Source organism: Pongo pygmaeus, chromosome 16 (assembly GCF_028885625.2).
Source record: "Pongo pygmaeus isolate AG05252 chromosome 16, NHGRI_mPonPyg2-v2.0_pri, whole genome shotgun sequence".
Classification (NCBI taxonomy): Eukaryota; Metazoa; Chordata; class Mammalia; order Primates; family Hominidae; genus Pongo; species Pongo pygmaeus.
Window position 1 is genome coordinate 74,152,204 of NC_072389.2, and position 16,697 is coordinate 74,168,900.

Here is a 16,697-nt window from a genome sequence, read left to right on the forward strand (position 1 = left end):
AGCTTTCCCGGGTGGAGGGGGAACAGATGATCAGCTCTCACTCACGACCCAGAATGCTGTGGATGAGATGGAGCAGTTGATAACGGTGTCTTTCCTTCATGACAGTGCCACACTATTTTCTCTTGTGTTCTCATGTTCCATCCTCATACAGATTCCAGGACCCAGGTCAGTTGATACCCACATATCACAGAAGGGGACACTGAGCCTGGAGAAGGAAGGCGGCTTGTCCCAGGTCACACAGCTAGTGACCAAACAAGATGGAAAGTGCCAGTCTTTCTCTGATAGCACATGACCCGGGAGTGGCTCTGCCATATATCCTGATGGGCTGCCCCATGGGGGCTACCAGGGCAGATCTGAGAGGTCTCTGGGATCCCCACATTACACAGCTCTTTCCCAGGGGGCTTCCTCCCAGCCCTTTGATGTGAATGTAGCCACATTGCCCCCTCACCTGAGTCAGAAACTGAAAAAACTGCTCTCTTACATTTTTGTGTTCCACTTAAAAACTAAATTTTGCTCATGTCATCATCTAGAAAATGCACCCGCTGGCCACAATAAATCATTTTTGAGATCCGAGGACAGGATACAATTTGCTTCCATGTGGAGTGTACATAGTGATTATCTCAGAGGGGAAAAAAAGCCATCCTACATTTCTTGAGAGGCTATAAGGGCCATTCAGCCGCAAAATGAATACTTCTTCCTTCCGGGCCCTCCCCATCTGGGAGGGAGACCAGGATGGCCCTGGGCCCAGGGAGAGGCTGCCAGGGAGCAGGCCCAGCAGCTGTGCACATCTGGAATCCAGAACCTCTCCCTCCCTCCTCCTGACCCTCAGCCCAGCCCAGCCCAGCCCTGTCCTCCTGCTCCTGGCAAAGCCTGACCTCCCCAAGTAAACATTTGATTATTTGAAGTCAGAGACTCTCCCTCACAGGACAAGGAGAGAGGGTAGAGCTAGTGTTGAGCAAGCACCCATCCTGGGCCAGACACTTTGCCAAGCAATTTGTGTTTGGTCACTTCATTGTATCCAATGAGCTGGATGACATTATTCTCATTTTACAGTTAAGGAAACTGATATTCACACAGGTTGAGTAGGTAGTCCAAAGTCGTACAACTAACAAGTAGCAGAGCCAAGATAGAAACCACTGGATTCTTTCTGACTCCTAAAACCCTTCCTGCTATACAGTTTCTTTACACTTTTGTGTAGGGCCCTGTATTTATGGAGCTACTGGAGAGGGGTAAGAGTTGAGGTGGAGAGGCTGAAGGAGGAGAAGATGTGTGTTGTATTGGAAAGAGCAGTAGACTAAGCGTCAGAAGTTCTTGGCTGAAGTCTTGGCTACACCATTTTGACAGCTTGTGACTTTGGACGAGTCTCTTAACTCCTCCATTAGCCACACAGACACTCTATGTTGTAAATGGGATTGTAGCACCTGCCTAGTTCTGCCCGCTGGACAGCAGCGGGGCTGATAGAGGTGGTGTCTGGAGAGGATCATGACTGCGGGTGGGCTTTTCGGGGTGGTTCTGCAGGCACTGGCCCCTTGCTGATTGTGTGCTGTCAACAGCAAGGGACTCACTAGGCCTCGGCCTGACAGCAGTACTGGGTTCAGAGGTGTTGGTATTCTGGTGATGAGGAGCCTAATGGAGACAGGGCTGCGTGACCAGAAGGAAGAACATGGTAGAGGAAGGACTCATGAGGGAGGGTAAGGACCAGACCCTCATCCTGTGGGCAGGGCAGCACATCAGCCTGAAAATAAAATGCAAAACTTCAGCAGGCTGAAGTCACAGCCTTGGGGTGAGGTTCCTGAAGGAGGCGCTCCTTGGGCCTAACCTTGGCTCTTGCCCCCCTACCGTACTGAGAGATGATTCAGCCAGAGTCACTATGAGGCTCAGCTATAAGGGAGCCCTGAACCCGGCATGGAGTGGGGTGGGGCTGTGCAGGGGCCAGAAGGAGTTGGATGATCTGGTAACTTACAAACCAGTAACTGGAGAAAGAAAACATGCATATCTAAAGCTTGAAATAAGTGCCAAAAGCATTAATCAGCTCTGTGGGACACCCTAAAAGGAGGTGGCTATTGCCATGTAAGAGCTGTTGTCATTCAGGGTCACAGCAACCCAACTGGGGTAGGGGAATATAAAAGAGGAAGGCCCCTAGCCAGGGTGGCAGAACCAAGATGGTAGACCCCAAAACTCCTCTCTGTTCCAACATGATGTCTTTAATAAAGTAGAGGAACTCTATTATCTCAGGGCTGGAAGGCGATCTAATTCCATTCACTGTTCCACATCGTCCTTGATGGGAGGTCATCCACCTAAATCTTGAACCCTCCCAGGGATGGGAAGCTCACTACCTATCAAGGTAGCTTCTTTTTCCAAGTTAGGCAGCTGTAACCATTAAGAAATTCCTTTCTTTTACAGAGTTCAAAACCAATCTGGAAAACCAATCTCAAAACCAGTATATCCCGATCTTGTGCCTTGTGCTCATTGGTCCTAAAAGATTCAGAGAGAGTGTGTTCTGCTCTCGCTAGAACCAGTCGGGGGGAAATCTACCAGGATCTGGGCAGGGCTTTAGGGGTAAAGGCAAAGGGCCAGATTTTCAGGTCACCTCTTGGCCGCCCCCACCGATTTCCCTTTGGGGTCTGGGTACCTCCCCCGGTTACAGCCTCGTCAAGGCCTCCTCTCTCTGGCAGAGTAAGGCGGAGTCTTTTCTGTTCCCTGCCTGCACACCCATGCATCTGACCTCACAGTGAAGTCAGCCCCTTAGTAATGCAAGTCCTTCTGCAGACACCCAGCTTTGGCCCACAGTGTGTACTGGTGCCTGGCCTGGCCTTCCAGCCTCTGTCCATCACCTTCCAGAGCAAACCCTTGGCACTGGCCAGGTGGCCTCCTCACTGCCACCAGCCAGACCAGGTGTGTGCTCACACATTCCCCCTGCCCTCTCCTCTCCTTTCTGGTGCTTTACCAAAGCCAAGTAACTAATAATGGAGACATTGTAACCTGAATCAAATCAAGGCCTTAGACCTAACTCTTAAAGTTTACAAGGGATACAGGAACAACTTTGGCATTGCCCTGAAGCATCATGAGACAGATCGTTGGAATGTTTTATAAGATGACTGACAACTGACCTGGTATCTTCCAAAAGGCAATGCCATTAAAAAAAAAAAAAAAAGGTGATAGGAATATTCTAGGTTAAAGAAGGCAAAAGAGAGATCACAACCAAATGCAACACATGAACCTAGGATTCACTGAATCCTAGTTCAGAAACTAAAACAGCTGTAAAAGGCATTGGGGGGAAATTTAAACATGGGCTGGGCATTACATGGTATTGAGGAATGGTCCGTTTTCTCGGATGCGATGATGGTGATGTGCTAAGGAAATTGCCGTCCTTTGTAGGAAATGCGTGCTGAAGTAATGAGGAGGCAGGAGTCATGATTTTTGCAAGTTCTTTTCCCGTAATTCCACAGAAGTAGAAAGAAAGAGAAGGGCTGGGGTAGAGGGGGAGGAGCAACTGGTGCTTGGAGCAGCAAAGTGTCTTTCCCAAGGTCAGTAGGAGTCTGAATGGGGAGGGGAGCCAGGACTGCAGACTCCCAGCTCAGGGTTCTGTGTGAACACTTACGCATAGGTTCGCGTGGAGTGGAGCTCCACGCCCAGGGATGTGGAGCCATTGATCAACAGCAGCCCCTGACCTCCCTTCCCCTGGCCCTTCCAAAGGCCCAGCAGAGAGAATCTCCATGGAGATCCAGCCCCAGCCCAGCAGCCACGGTGGAGAGGCCAGCCCAGGCTTGCTGAGAGACAGACACTCTCCATTCTTGCCAGGAAGCAGGCCTGCCTCATTCTAGGGCCTGCCCAGGCCCATCCCCAGGGAACACGCTGAGTGGGAGAACATGCCTGCTCACCCCGAGCCTGAGTGCTGTGGTCCCCCAGGATGCAGCATCCAGCTCAGAAGTGCTAGCTGGGCTGTGGGAGCAACAGGAGATGGGTAAGGAGTCACTCAAGAAGACCACAAGTGTGCCCACCAGAGCCTTCACCACAGATGCCTCCTTCCTGTGTCTACACCCTGAGGACTGGGGAGCTGGGGATTTGGGGGAGAGAGGAAACAAGGGCAGAGAGTGGGAGGAAGCAGAAGGAGCAGGGAAAAGGAGAAGGGGGAGGGTGGATGAGGAAGAGGTGAAGTCAGATGGGAAAACAGGCACAGAAACTGCGGGCCGCTGAGCGCTCCACCTGGGGAACCTGGGGTAAGTGTGGACTTTGCCGGGTGGGCTCAGGAGAGCCTATCAGGTCAGCATGTCCTGTGCTGGGCATATGACAGGCAGCTTGGCATTGGCTTCTCCCGAGCCCTTGGAGGTGATGGGGATGATTAGCCACCTTTATTTTTTATTTATTTTTTTGAGACAGGGTTCGGCACTGTCGCCAAGGCAGTAGTGCAGTGGTGCAACTCAGCTCACTGCAACCTCCACCTCCCAGGCTCAAGCCATCCTCCCACCTCAGCCTCCCAAGTAGCAGAGACTATAGGCGTGTACCACTATGCCTGGCTAACTTTGTATGTTTTTGGTATAGAGACACGGTTCTGCCATGTTGCTCAGGCTAGTGTCTCCAACTCCTGGGTTCAAGCGATCTGTCCGCCTCAGCCTCCCAAGGTGCTGGGATTACAAGAGTGACTCACCTCACCCAGCCTAGCCTCTTTTTTTTTTTTTTTTTTTTTTTTTGAGATGGAGTCTCATTCTGTTGCCCAGGCTGGAGTGCAGTGGCGTGATCTCGGCTCACTGCAACCTCTGCCGTCTGGGTTCAAGCAATTCTCCTGCTTCAGCCTCCCGACTAGCTGGGATTACAGGTGCCTGCCACCATGCCTGCTATCTTCTTTAATATGGGAGTAGATGCAAGTGGCATAGAGAGGTTAAGTGATTTGCCCAAGTCACACAGCAGGGTTGGGATTTGAATCTAGGTCTGTGTGGCTTCCAGTCCGGTTCTTGTGACCCTTCCTCTTGTCCCCCAGGGAGAGCCTGCGGTGAAGTCTGCACTGGGAAGAGTACAGAACTGGGCACTCAGTCTAGAAACAGGCCTTGCGCAGACCGTCCACGGTGCCCAGCCACGGCCTGTGCTGGGGTTGGAGACAGAACTTGCCATCCCTTTGGCTCCCTGAGCCTCAGGTTCTGGTGGATGCTGAACTGTGTCATCTGTCTCCCCAGTAGGCTGGGCTCCCTTCATGGATGGGCTGGGCCTGCCACGAGGCCAGTTTCCCAGCAGGTCTCCCCGTGGCCTCCACGACTTACCTAGGCTGCCTGGGAAAAGTGCAAACTAGTCTTCAGTCCCTTTCAGAAGACCCTGGTATCACTTCCTGCCATCACAGAGCAGCAACCCACCCCCAGGATGGGAGAGGCTAGGACAAGCTCTAGACTAGGAGCCCAGGGAGAGGCGCCGGCTGTCTGCGGATTCTGAGAAGGTCACTGTGGGCTGTGTAGATCAGGGTGAGTCGGGCCTTAAAGGCTGAGGGGTGGCTGCACAGAGAAGACATTCCAGGCTAGAACCGCACCAGCAAGGAACAAAGGAGGTTGGAGTGAGCAAGCTCAACACCTCCTTTCTCTTCTGTGGCAACTGTGGCATCGAGAATGTTCTGCATGGAAAAGACCGAGAAATACCTAGTGTTCTCACTTCAGATTAAACTTTTGCCGGGTCCACCAACCACCCATACTATATTTTTCGTACTGTATTTTTCTTTGAATTAATTCACTTTTTAAAACTTAGCCTCAGTAGCAGTAGTATCTGTGAAATCATGGATTTGGCATATGCAAGTTGTATTTTTTCTAAAGCAATTTAAAATAAACACATGACTGGCTAAAATTAACTTCATCTCTGTAACCATGTAAAGGACCACCTGGGACCCCACTTTGGGAATAGTTGGTGTCCTGATGAGGAGCCTGTGCTTGGGGAAGGGAGAGCCTTGCCTGCGGTCACATAGTCAGCTTGGGGAGGGGAGGGGAGGGGAGAGGCTGGCCTGAGGTCACACAGCCTGGGGAGGAGAGGGGAAGGCCTTGCCTGAGGTCACACAGTCAGCCTGGGGAGGGGAAAGGGCAGTGACCCACCAGCCTCCCAGCCAATGCTCCTGCCTCTCCAGCATGACTTTATCCAGACAGTCTGGAGCAGAATTCAGCAGAGAGAGACGGCAAGTGGGACAGGGACACAGCATGGGCAAAGGCAGGGAAGTAGGGAGGAGTGGAGAGCGGGGAGACTGGCCCTGTGGGATGGAGGGCAACCTTGGGAAGTGGAGAAGAGGCAGTGGAGAGGCAGGGGTTGAGGCCCAGAGAGCTGGTGAAAGAGAATTTGCCTGAAGGTGAGGAATCTTCCCTGGGATTCTCCTTCTGGATTCTTAACTTCTTCCTTCAATAAAGAGGACTTTGTGACTTAGCTCCTGGCTTGATTTAAATCAAATACAGGCCAGGCGGCACCATGGCTCACGCCTGTAATCCCAGCACTTTGGGAGGCCGAGTCAGATGGATCACCTGAGGTCAGGAGTTCAAGACCAGCCTGGCCAACATAGTGAAATCTGTCTCTACTAAAAATGCCAAAATTAGCCAGCCGTGGTGGTGGGCCCCTGTAATCCCAGCTACTCAGGAGGCTGAGGTGGGAGAATCACTTGAACCTGGGAGACGGAGGTTACAGTGAGCCGAGATCGCACCATTGTACTCCAGCCTGGGTGACAGCCCCGTCTCAAAAACAAACAAACAAAAAGAAAAAACCAAAAAAAAAAAAAAAAACCTACAAAGTATATCAGTTAGAACAGGCTACGATATGCTGTAATAACAAATTAACTCCAAAATCATAGTGGCTTATAACAAAAGTTTGTCACTCGTACAAAGTCTGCTATGGATTCCGTAAGTGCTCCAAGACAGCAACGCCTCATGTAGTGACTCAGCAATCCAGATCGCTTTAATCGTGTGCTTTGTCATCACGTGAGACTCTCCAGTTGTGATGGAAAAGTACTGATTCCTGGGCTCCATCCTCAAAATATTGGATTCAGTAGGTCTAGATTGGGACCCAGTAATCAGCATTTCTTATAAATGACATAGGAAGCTCAGAGACTTCCCCCACCCCAGATGACTTTGATACAGGTGATCTGTGGGCCACATGCTGAGAAACCTTGCTCCAAAGGGTAATCTGGCATAGGAGGAGTCTTGGATTTCCAGTCAGGAGACCTATGTTCATGGCCCTACTTAGCTGTATAGCCTTGGACAAGTCACTTATCCTCTCTGTGCCTGATGATATGATGATAATATCCAGGACTCAGAGATTTCTGAGAGTGTACCTGTGGATTAGAAACACTAGAGAATCTGAGGGGATGACAGTGGGTGGGGGGTTGCCTTCTTGCACGTGGAGAGACATCTCCCTGCCCCACTCCTGCTGTGGGCCTTGTCCTCAATCTTGGTGAACACTGGCCTCTGCTGTCCACATCTCCCATGCTGAACCGAGCACAGTTCCAGATACTCAGGAGGGAGTCTGTATGTGTTCTTGCTTTGCTCTATCACATGATAGGTTCCTGGGTAGTAAAAGGACCCTACAACCTTTCTAGAAAGTGGGGTGGGCATGTGTACCAAAAGCTCCTATGCCAATCTTTGTTTTTGTAAGACTTTATTAAAAGATGAAACCCACTAGAACGGGCTGGGCATATGAGTGTGCCCTGAATTCTTGGATGCTTCTTCCTTTCCACCTCTTCCTGACAGGGGACCCAGGGCCTGCTCATCTGCTGCACCTCTGAGCCGCAGCTTCCCTCCCCCCAGAGCCCAGCCAAGGCCCTTCATGGCGCAGGGCCCAGCCTGACCCTTGTCTCTCCTGGCCCCTCACAGATGTCCTGGCGTCCGCAATACCGTAGCTCCAAGTTCCGGAATGTCTACGGGAAGGTGGCCAACCGGGAGCACTGCTTCGATGGGATCCCCATCACCAAGAATGTGCACGACAACCACTTCTGTGCCGTCAACACCCGCTTCCTGGCCATCGTCACTGAGAGCGCAGGGGGCGGCTCCTTCCTCGTCATCCCACTGGAGCAGGTAGGCGGCCCCTACCTCCACTCCAGCTGCAGCTCCAGGGCAGAGAGGAGCCCTCCTTGGTCTCTCTTAGGCCTGTTGACCCTACTTCTCTCTGAGTTCCCACCTTTTACTTCCTCATCAAGCATCTAGTGGCTATGCCTTCTCTAGGGTTTTGCTGAGATTCAACAGAGCAAGTGCAGGCCCTGGATCCAGGAGACCTGAGATCTCTTTCCAGAGCTTGCCTAAAGGTGTGCCTTGAAGGACAAGCCACTCCCTTGGTGTACACAAGGTTCCATTCCCTGAGGGAGTGGAACACTCTGATGTCCAAGACCAGGTCTAGCTCTACCACTCTGTGTCCTGAGTGTCCTCTTGGTTTGGAGCCAGAAGGGATGAAGACCCAGCCATAGGTATTTTACATTGAGCATCTGCAAAAATTATACACTTTTTTTGTTTTTAAGATGGAGTCTTGCTCTGTCATCCAGGCTGGAGTGCAATGGCGCGATCTCGGCTCACTGCAACCTCTGCCTCCCAGGTTCAAGCGATTCTCCTGCCTCAGCCTCCCGAGAAGCTGGGGTTGCAGGCATGTGTCACCATACCCAGCTAATTTTTGTATTTTTAGTAGAGATGGGGTTTCACCATGTTGGTCAGGCTGGTCTCGAACTCCTGACCTCAGGTGATCTGCCCACCTTGGCCTCCCAAAGTGCTGGAATTACAGGCATGAGCCACCGCACTTGGCCCACTGATTTTTTTCTTATTGCTCTCTACTGAGAGACTGGAAATAATTTACCTTCTTTCTCATCCCCCACCTCCTATCTAAAGATTTTCCCCTTTCTGCAGCTGCTTACATGAATATAACAGATTAAATCTGCAAAACCTAGATCATGAAATTTTTAAGCCATAGCCATTCAGGCGGAGTCCCCAGAGGCCCGTGGGAGGTCACGCGCTTCAGGGAAAGTGCTCGCTGTCAGTCCCACTTGTTTATGGCTGAGTTCCCCCTTCCCAGCCTGACTCATCCCCACTCCCACCCTCCACCAAATCGCTCAGGGGGAGGAAGAGGTGCATGTGGAAGGAAGCCTTGGTTCTCAAAATTCACTGTCAGCTGGTGGTGGAGGATGGATTTTTCCAGTCTCTCCTACCCACAGTGGGGGAGCACAGATTTGGAAAAGGCTTAGACCAGATCTTCCTCTCCATCAGAGGGGCAGCTGCAGGGACACTGAGGACAGAGCCTGATGCACAGAGAGGTCCAAGGAGCATGCACTTGGTGGCAGCAGGTCTGGGTTCTGCACTTGCCAGACTTGGGACTGTGCGCATGTCACTTCACTTCTCTGACCCTTATTTTCCTGTAATGGTAAAAGCAGGATCAGAAGTCCTCCTCTGCCTACATCTGCCATGTTGGCCTTAAGTGAGATAATAGATGTGAAGCTCCTAGTGAACCACACAACATGTTAAGGATGTTTGGTTACTTTTTTGGGAAAGTTATCCACTATGCTGGTCAACTTGGCAAAGGTTCACAGCTGCTCTAACACATTCGGAAGGATCCTCAAATGCAGCTTCCCTTCCCTCCTGAATCAGATGGCCTCAGATCACTGTTGCCTCAGGCACGCACTCAGCTCCATCCATCCAGGCCTGCGGGTCACCAGGAACATGTGGGCTGGTTCTTACTGAGGCTCAAACCTATCGCTGGCACCCTGCCATGCTCTACTTCAGGCTCACAAGGGTCAACAGGCAGTACCTCACATCATGACAAAAATTAATTCCAGTTGCATTAAAGATCTAAACATTTAAAATAAGAAAAGCTACAAGTGTATTAGAGGAAAATGGAGTGCGTGTTTAAAATCATTTGATGAAGAAAGGCTTCCTAAGAAAGACAGGAATCCCCCAAATCGTAAAGGAAATGAATAGGTTAGAATAAATTTTTAAAAGATAGTTTCTGTACTACAATGAGACACCTAAACAAGATGAAAACTCAAGCCACATACTTGACTACAGTATTTGCAATATATAATAGACAAAGTATTCCTGTGAAGAATATATAAAGAGTTCCAGAAAAATCAACAAGAAAAAGAACCCGGCCAGGCACGGTGGCTCACGCCTGTAATTCCAGCACTTTGGGAGGCCAAGGCGGGCAGATCACCTGAGGTCGAGAGTTTGAGGCTAGCCTGACCAACATGGAGAAACTCCATCTCTACTAAAAATACAAAATTAGCCAGGCATGGTGGCACATGCCTGTTATTCCAGCTACTGGGGAGGCTGAGGCAGGAGAATCACTTGAACCCGGGAGGCGGGGGTTGTGGTGAGCCGAGATTGTGCCATTGCACTCCAGCCTGGGCAACAAGATCGAAACTCCGTCTCAAAAAAAAAAAAAAAGAAAGAAAGAAAAAAAAGAAAAATGGGACTGGGGCCAGGTGCCATGGCTCACACCTGTAATCCCAACACTTTGGGAGGCCAAGGCAGGAAGATCACTTAAGCCCAGGAGTTTGAGACCAGTCTGGGCAACATAGTGAGGCCCTGATACCCTGTTTCTACCAATAGAAAAAAAAAAAATTTGCTGGGCATGGTGGCTTGCCCTGAAGTCCGAGCTACTTGGGAGGCTGAGGCAGGAGAATCGCTTGAACCCAGGAATTGGAGGCTGCAGTGAGCTGTGATCACTCCACTGCACCCCAGCCTGGGCAACGGAGAAAGATCCTGTCTCTCAAAAAAAAAAAAAAAAAGAGTCTGGGCATGGTGGCTCACGCCTGTAATCCCAGCACTTTGGGAGGCCGAGGTGGGTGGATCACCTGAGTTTAGGAGTTTGAAACCAGCCTGACCAATATGGTGAAACCCTGCCTCTACTAAAAGTACAAAAATCAGCTGGGCATGATGGCGTGCGCCTGTAGTCCCAGCTACTTGGGAGGCTAAGACAGAAGAATTGCTTGAACCCGGGAGGCGGAGGTTGCAGTGGGCGAGATTGCACTACTGCACTCCAGCCTGGGCGACAGAAAAAGATTCCAGCTAAAAAAAAAAAAAAGAAAGAAAGAAAGAAAGAAAGAAAAAGAAAGAAAAGACCGGGTGCAGTGGCTCACACCTGTAATCCCAGCACTTTGGGAGGCGGAGGCGGGTGGATCACGAGGTCAGGAGATCAAGACCATCCTGGCTAACACAGTGAAACCTTGTCTGTACTAAAAATACAAAAACAAAATTAGCCGGGTCTGGTGGCGGGCGCCTATAGTCCCAGCTACTTGGGAGGCTGAGGCAGGAGAATGGTGTGAACCCAGGAGGCGGAGCTTGCAATGAGTCGAGATTGCACCACTGCCCTCCAGCCTGGGCGACAGAGCGAGACTCCGTCTCAAAAAAAAGAAAGAAAGAAAAAGAGAGAGAGAGAGAGAAAGGAAGAAAGGCAAAAATATGAATAAGCAATTTACAGAAGGCAAAATATATATTTTAACCTACTAATTGGAAAAGATTTAAAAGAGTAATAATCATCAGTATTGCCAAAGGTGTGAGAGAGCAGGTGCTCAAATACACTCTTGGTAAGATGTAAATGAGGCAAGTTGGCAATTTCTATTAATATTTAAAGGTGCCTGTCTACTGACCTAGCAAGTCCAGTTTAGGAATTCATCCTGCAGAAATATTCTCAAGTGTATTTAAAAAATATGTGTGCAGCATTTTTTAGTACTCGATTATTTTTACAAGCCTCAATTTTTAAATTATATTCAATAAAAATAAAGTTTCTCTGTCAAATTGCTTAAACGTTTCTAAATGCTTCCTCTCAATTTCTGTAATGGTAACAAAATGTTTTACACTGTCAGTAGCACTGGTCTAGAATATGATCACACTTTGTAAACACTTCGTGGACAGCAGAAAAGAATGTGCTCTTTACAGAGTTTGTCTCTCTATATATAGAAATATGCTATATATATACATATAAGGTGTATTTGATATATATCTTTTTTCAACTTTATTTGTTCACGTGCTGTAATATATTTTGTTTAACTTGATTAATCATGGACTCATTGTGACGACTCAGACTACCAATTGATTTCTGTTGTTTTCTCTCATTTCAAGAAGTTTTCACTTTACATGAGTACTGAGTGGTTGTGTAGCAATTTTATGGTAGTGAAAGGTTGGAAACAGCCTGCAGGTCCATCATTAAGGAAATGGGGTAAACAAATTAGGGAAGAGCCACACAAAGGGACACTATGCAGTCATTAAAATGATGCTATAGAGCAGTCTTGTTCTCCAGCGTTCAGTCTCAGGTTCACTTTCCACTCTTGATTATTGAGGATCCCAAAGAACTTTTGTTTATGTGGGTTATATCTATCAATATTTAGCATATTCAAAATAAAAATGAAGGAATTTTAAAATATGTATTAACTTGCATAATGATAAGTCTATTTCATGTTCTCCTGAAAAACATATTTTTATTCAAAATAACTTTTTTAAGACAAAAAAGTTAATCAGAAGAATGGCATCATTTTATACTTTTGCAAATCTCTTTAACATAAGTCTGGCTTATTAGAAGACAGCTGGCTGGCTTTGCATATCACACATTATGCGGCCTTTGGAAAACCCCACTATACACTCGAGAGAGAGAATGAGAGTGAAGTGGCAGATAATGTCTTATTATTAGGAAAATACTTTTGACCCAATGGACTGCATAAAATGGTCTCGGGTATCACCAGAGGTACCCAGGCCATACACTGAGGACCAGCAATGCAAAGTAATATTTAACAAGAGAAAACTATTTATATGATACACTGTTACATGAAGAAATGCAATATATGATTAATCACATTAAAAATATCTATCCCCTGTAATCCCAGCACTTTGGGAGGCCAAAGCGGGCTGATCACCTGAGGTCAGGAGTTCAAGACCAGCCTGACCAACATGGAGAAACCCCGTCTCTACTAAAAATACAAAATTAGCCGGGCATGATGGCAGGTGCCTGTAATCCCAGCTACTCAGGAAGCTGAGGCAGGAGAATTGGAGGCAGAGGTTGCGGTGGGCTGAGATCGCGCCACTGCACTCCAGCCTGGGCAACAAGAGCGAAACTCCGTCTCAAAAAAAAAAAAAAAAAAAAAAAAAAAAAAATGGAGACACTCCTGGCCAACATGGTGAAACCCCCGTCTCTACTAAAAATACAAAACTTGGCTGGGCGTGATGGCGCATGCCTGTAATCCCAGCTACTTGGGAGGCTGAGGCAGGAGAATCACTTAAACCTGGGAGCTGGAGGTTGTAGTGAGCCGAGATCGCGCGACTGCACTCCAGCTTGGTGACAGAGCTAGATTCCATCTCAAAAACAAAAACTATCTATTTACCTATCTGGAAGCGACTGAAAAAATATACATCAAATGTCAAAAGTTGTTATCTCCCAAGTATTGAAACCATGAGTGCTCTTTAATTTTCTTTTCCCTTAGCTATATGATCTAAATTTCTTACAATGAGTACTTAACGTTTTGTACTTTCGAAAAAATAAAGGCAATTCGCTGATGTGAAGAGGGAGCCCCTGAAGTTTCAGAGGCCCTACAGGCCGGAGAGGGGCTCCGTGCAGGGTGTGCACCGGGTAAAGACGAGGGGCCCCATCCGCTCGGTTTGTCTGCTGCCCTCCGGTCAGATGAATGTCTTCATCTGCCTTGAACATCAGCCCTCCCTTATGTATGTTGCAAATGTTTCCTCCCAGAGTAACACCTGAATATGGGCTCGCGGTAGAAAGTTCAAACAGAACTGCAGGGCCCATAGTGAAGGCATGGCGAGGGGTGGGGTGGGTTACTGACTCCGTGGGAGGGTGAGGCAGCTCCTTGATCTGCGAGGCTCAAGTAGTTTGAGGCAGGACCCCGAGTCTGGGGACTATGGGACGCAGGGTCCCGCCTCCAAAGCGGGGTGGCTTAGGTATTGGAGCCAGCGCCGGCTTCCCCTGCCGCCCAAGCCACGGCCGTCCCTCTACCGCCCCCTGTGGCCAGGGCTGGGCCTGCAGGCGTGGGATAGCCTCCCGGCTGATGCAGGGGGTGCGGGGAGAGGGAGGCAGTCAGGCCCAATGCAGAACCCTTCGTTGATCTGGCAGCGGTGGAGATGTTGTACCACACTAGCCGATTTTCTGGGAAGGAAAAGGGTCAGATTATTTTAGCTCCAGTTTTCACCCCCTCAGTTTGATAGAAATTTCCCTGAAAACAGTTTCCTGTATTCAATACAAACACAGAAAAGATTTGGGCCATTTCTTGGTGACTGCAAATCATCACTTTGAGCATTAGTTATAAGCTATTAATTCATGGTGGGACAGTCTTGTCCCTACGCTGAATGGCTCCAGATTTTTGTCTTGAGCAAACAGCAGGCCGCAGAGAATTGTCTTAGTTCTTCTCTAAATTTTTTCCCTCCACTATCCAGCATCTCCTTTCATTCCTTGCTTGCTTTTCTAAGAGATTTGGGCCAGAAGAGAATAGCACCTGCCCAGGATCCCCAAATCCCTGCCCCGAGGACACACCTCCTGAGGGAGGCTCAGAACCTTCCACAGAGCTTTTCTCTCCTTGCCCCATTTCCTTCAAAGCCAGCTTGCTTGAGATTTCCATATTTATGATTAAAAATTCTTCTGCAGAGTAGGAAGCCATGTCTACAACAACTACAAACAACAACTGCGAAGATGCTTTGCCTTCGTACAGCACTCTCGAGTTCCAGCAAACTCTGTGTTCATTGATCCTCTCAGCAGGTGGGTACAGCCATCCCCACCTCACACTTGGGGAAGCTGAGACGGCAGAGCCGGGCATACAGTATGGACCCCAAGCCAGCTCACTTATTTCTGAATCCATGATTCTTTCCACCACCCATGATGCTGGTAAACAGATAAGTTCTGGCTGGCAGATCTCGAAGGAGTGGCTCTGTCTTCCCCAGGTCTCTTATTCAGGCTGCCGTTGTGAAGGCCAGTGCCTGTTTTTTTCCCTAGTTAACATTCAGCTGCCAGCTCTCTGGAGTGGAATGTTAAGCTGCAGATGGGGGAGCAATCAGCACCCTGATTGCCTGGCACAGCTGGAGGGGCCTTATGAATATTCCAGAGAGCAGGCACTGTGCCCAGCAGCCTGATTAACCACTGGGGCCTCCCCAGGGGCGCCACCCCTTTCCTGCTGTACTTCACCCGGACTGCCTGCCACCTCCAGATCCAGGCCACAGGAAGAACAGGGCTAGAATCAGAGCTACCTGCTACCCCAAGTGGCACCTGGCAGAAAGAGAAGAAACCTGGCCTAGATATCAAGAGTCTGGGTTCTCCCTATAACCCAGCCATTCTCAGTCCCAGCTGTACACCAGGTCTGTGGGGCTGGGATGGTGCATTCTCCTTCCCCACGACAAGAGTGTGGCCTGAGGAGCTTTTGAGGATCTAACATACCTGCTCTGTTTGAATCTCACCTCAAGTTCTATGATGAAAGTATACTTATTCTCCCCGTTTTACAGATAAAGAAACAAAGGCTCAGAAAAGTCAAGTAACTCCTTTAAGACTGCACAGCCCACAAGTAGCAGAGTCAGAATTTAGCCCAGGGCTCTCCCAGTCATGTGCCTGCCCACCTTACAGAGGATTAGAGGGAAGCATTTCTATAAATGTGCCTTGTATTACTATTACTGCCATTTGGATGTCTTAGAGGATTTCCTTGAACATTAATTCAATCAACACTTTATTACACCTCTCTGATGAGCTGACACCCCATGTGTCCATCTCTTTTGGAAGCCGAGAGAGTAGATGTTTCCAAACTCCATACAAGTGCAGCAGATCTTGGGGAAGCTTACTCTGAAGGAATGAAGCAACAACTCTAGTTGGCAAGGAGAGGCAGGGGTGGGGTCCTGGAGCAGAGGTCCAGGCAAGGTAGCATCACTCCAGTGGTCAAGAGGCAAAATTGGCCCACCGACCCACCCATCCATCCAACAGATGGGTATTGAATGCCTGCTAGGTTTCAGTCAGAGTTCCTGGACTGAAAAGGAAGCAGTAAACAAGACCAAGTCTTGACCACCTGGAGTTTATAGTCCAATTGGCTGCCTCTCTTGGACCGAGAGCCCCCAGGGGTGGGAAACTTGTCTGGTTTGCAAAGGAGCTGGCTCACAGTAGATGCTCAGCCAAGGGGCCATTGGGCTGACCTATGGCCAAGTCACAGAGGCAGGTGCCCATCTACTCTGAGATGGGGTCTCTTCTTTGCTGATCCTGGCAGCCCATCCCCACCAGTTCCTAGGGAGAATGCAGCACCCTACAGGGGCTGCCCAGACTGAAAGGGGCTGCGTCCTCCCCTGAAAACCCTTAGAACGATATTGCATGGCCCAGCTGGTCTTAACTCTGGAGTTGAATCTAGAAGTTGGTGGATCAATTAGCTCCATAGCTCACAGCATGTCTGAGGCCTAATATTAAAAGAAGGGTCAGGAGGAAAAGTGCCCAGCTCGGTACTGAGGACTGTAATAAAATAATATTTTGTTTGCTTACCCAAAGCCTTCGTTCCCATTCCAGATTTCTGTAACACCCCATCACTCCCCCACAATCAGCACTGAGCTCCTCAAACCTTCTCTCCCCCAGAAAAAAAAAAAATGCCTGAATCTTCATCACTGCTCTGCAGTGAGGTCTCCGCCTCTCCAAGGGAATTCAGAGAGCCTTTTCCAAATCCATTTTTTAGATCTTTCCTCAATCGTTCTTTGTTCTTCAAGCTGCCTTCTGCTTGGTGCAATTTGCATCTCAAAGCCCATGACAGCCTG

At 49.0% G+C, this 16,697-nt stretch overlaps 1 protein-coding gene across 2 annotated transcripts in view; it reads left to right on the top strand.

Annotated features, from left to right (window-relative positions):
• Nucleotides 1–16,697, top strand: part of CORO2B (coronin 2B) — a 149,474-nt gene that overhangs the window by 58,919 nt on the left and 73,858 nt on the right. For both annotated transcript variants that reach the window (XM_054451389.2, XM_054451390.2), the window contains one exon: nucleotides 7,824–8,024. In XM_054451389.2, the coding sequence (XP_054307364.1) occupies nucleotides 7,824–8,024 (201 nt within the window). The remainder of the gene's footprint in view (nucleotides 1–7,823; nucleotides 8,025–16,697) is intronic.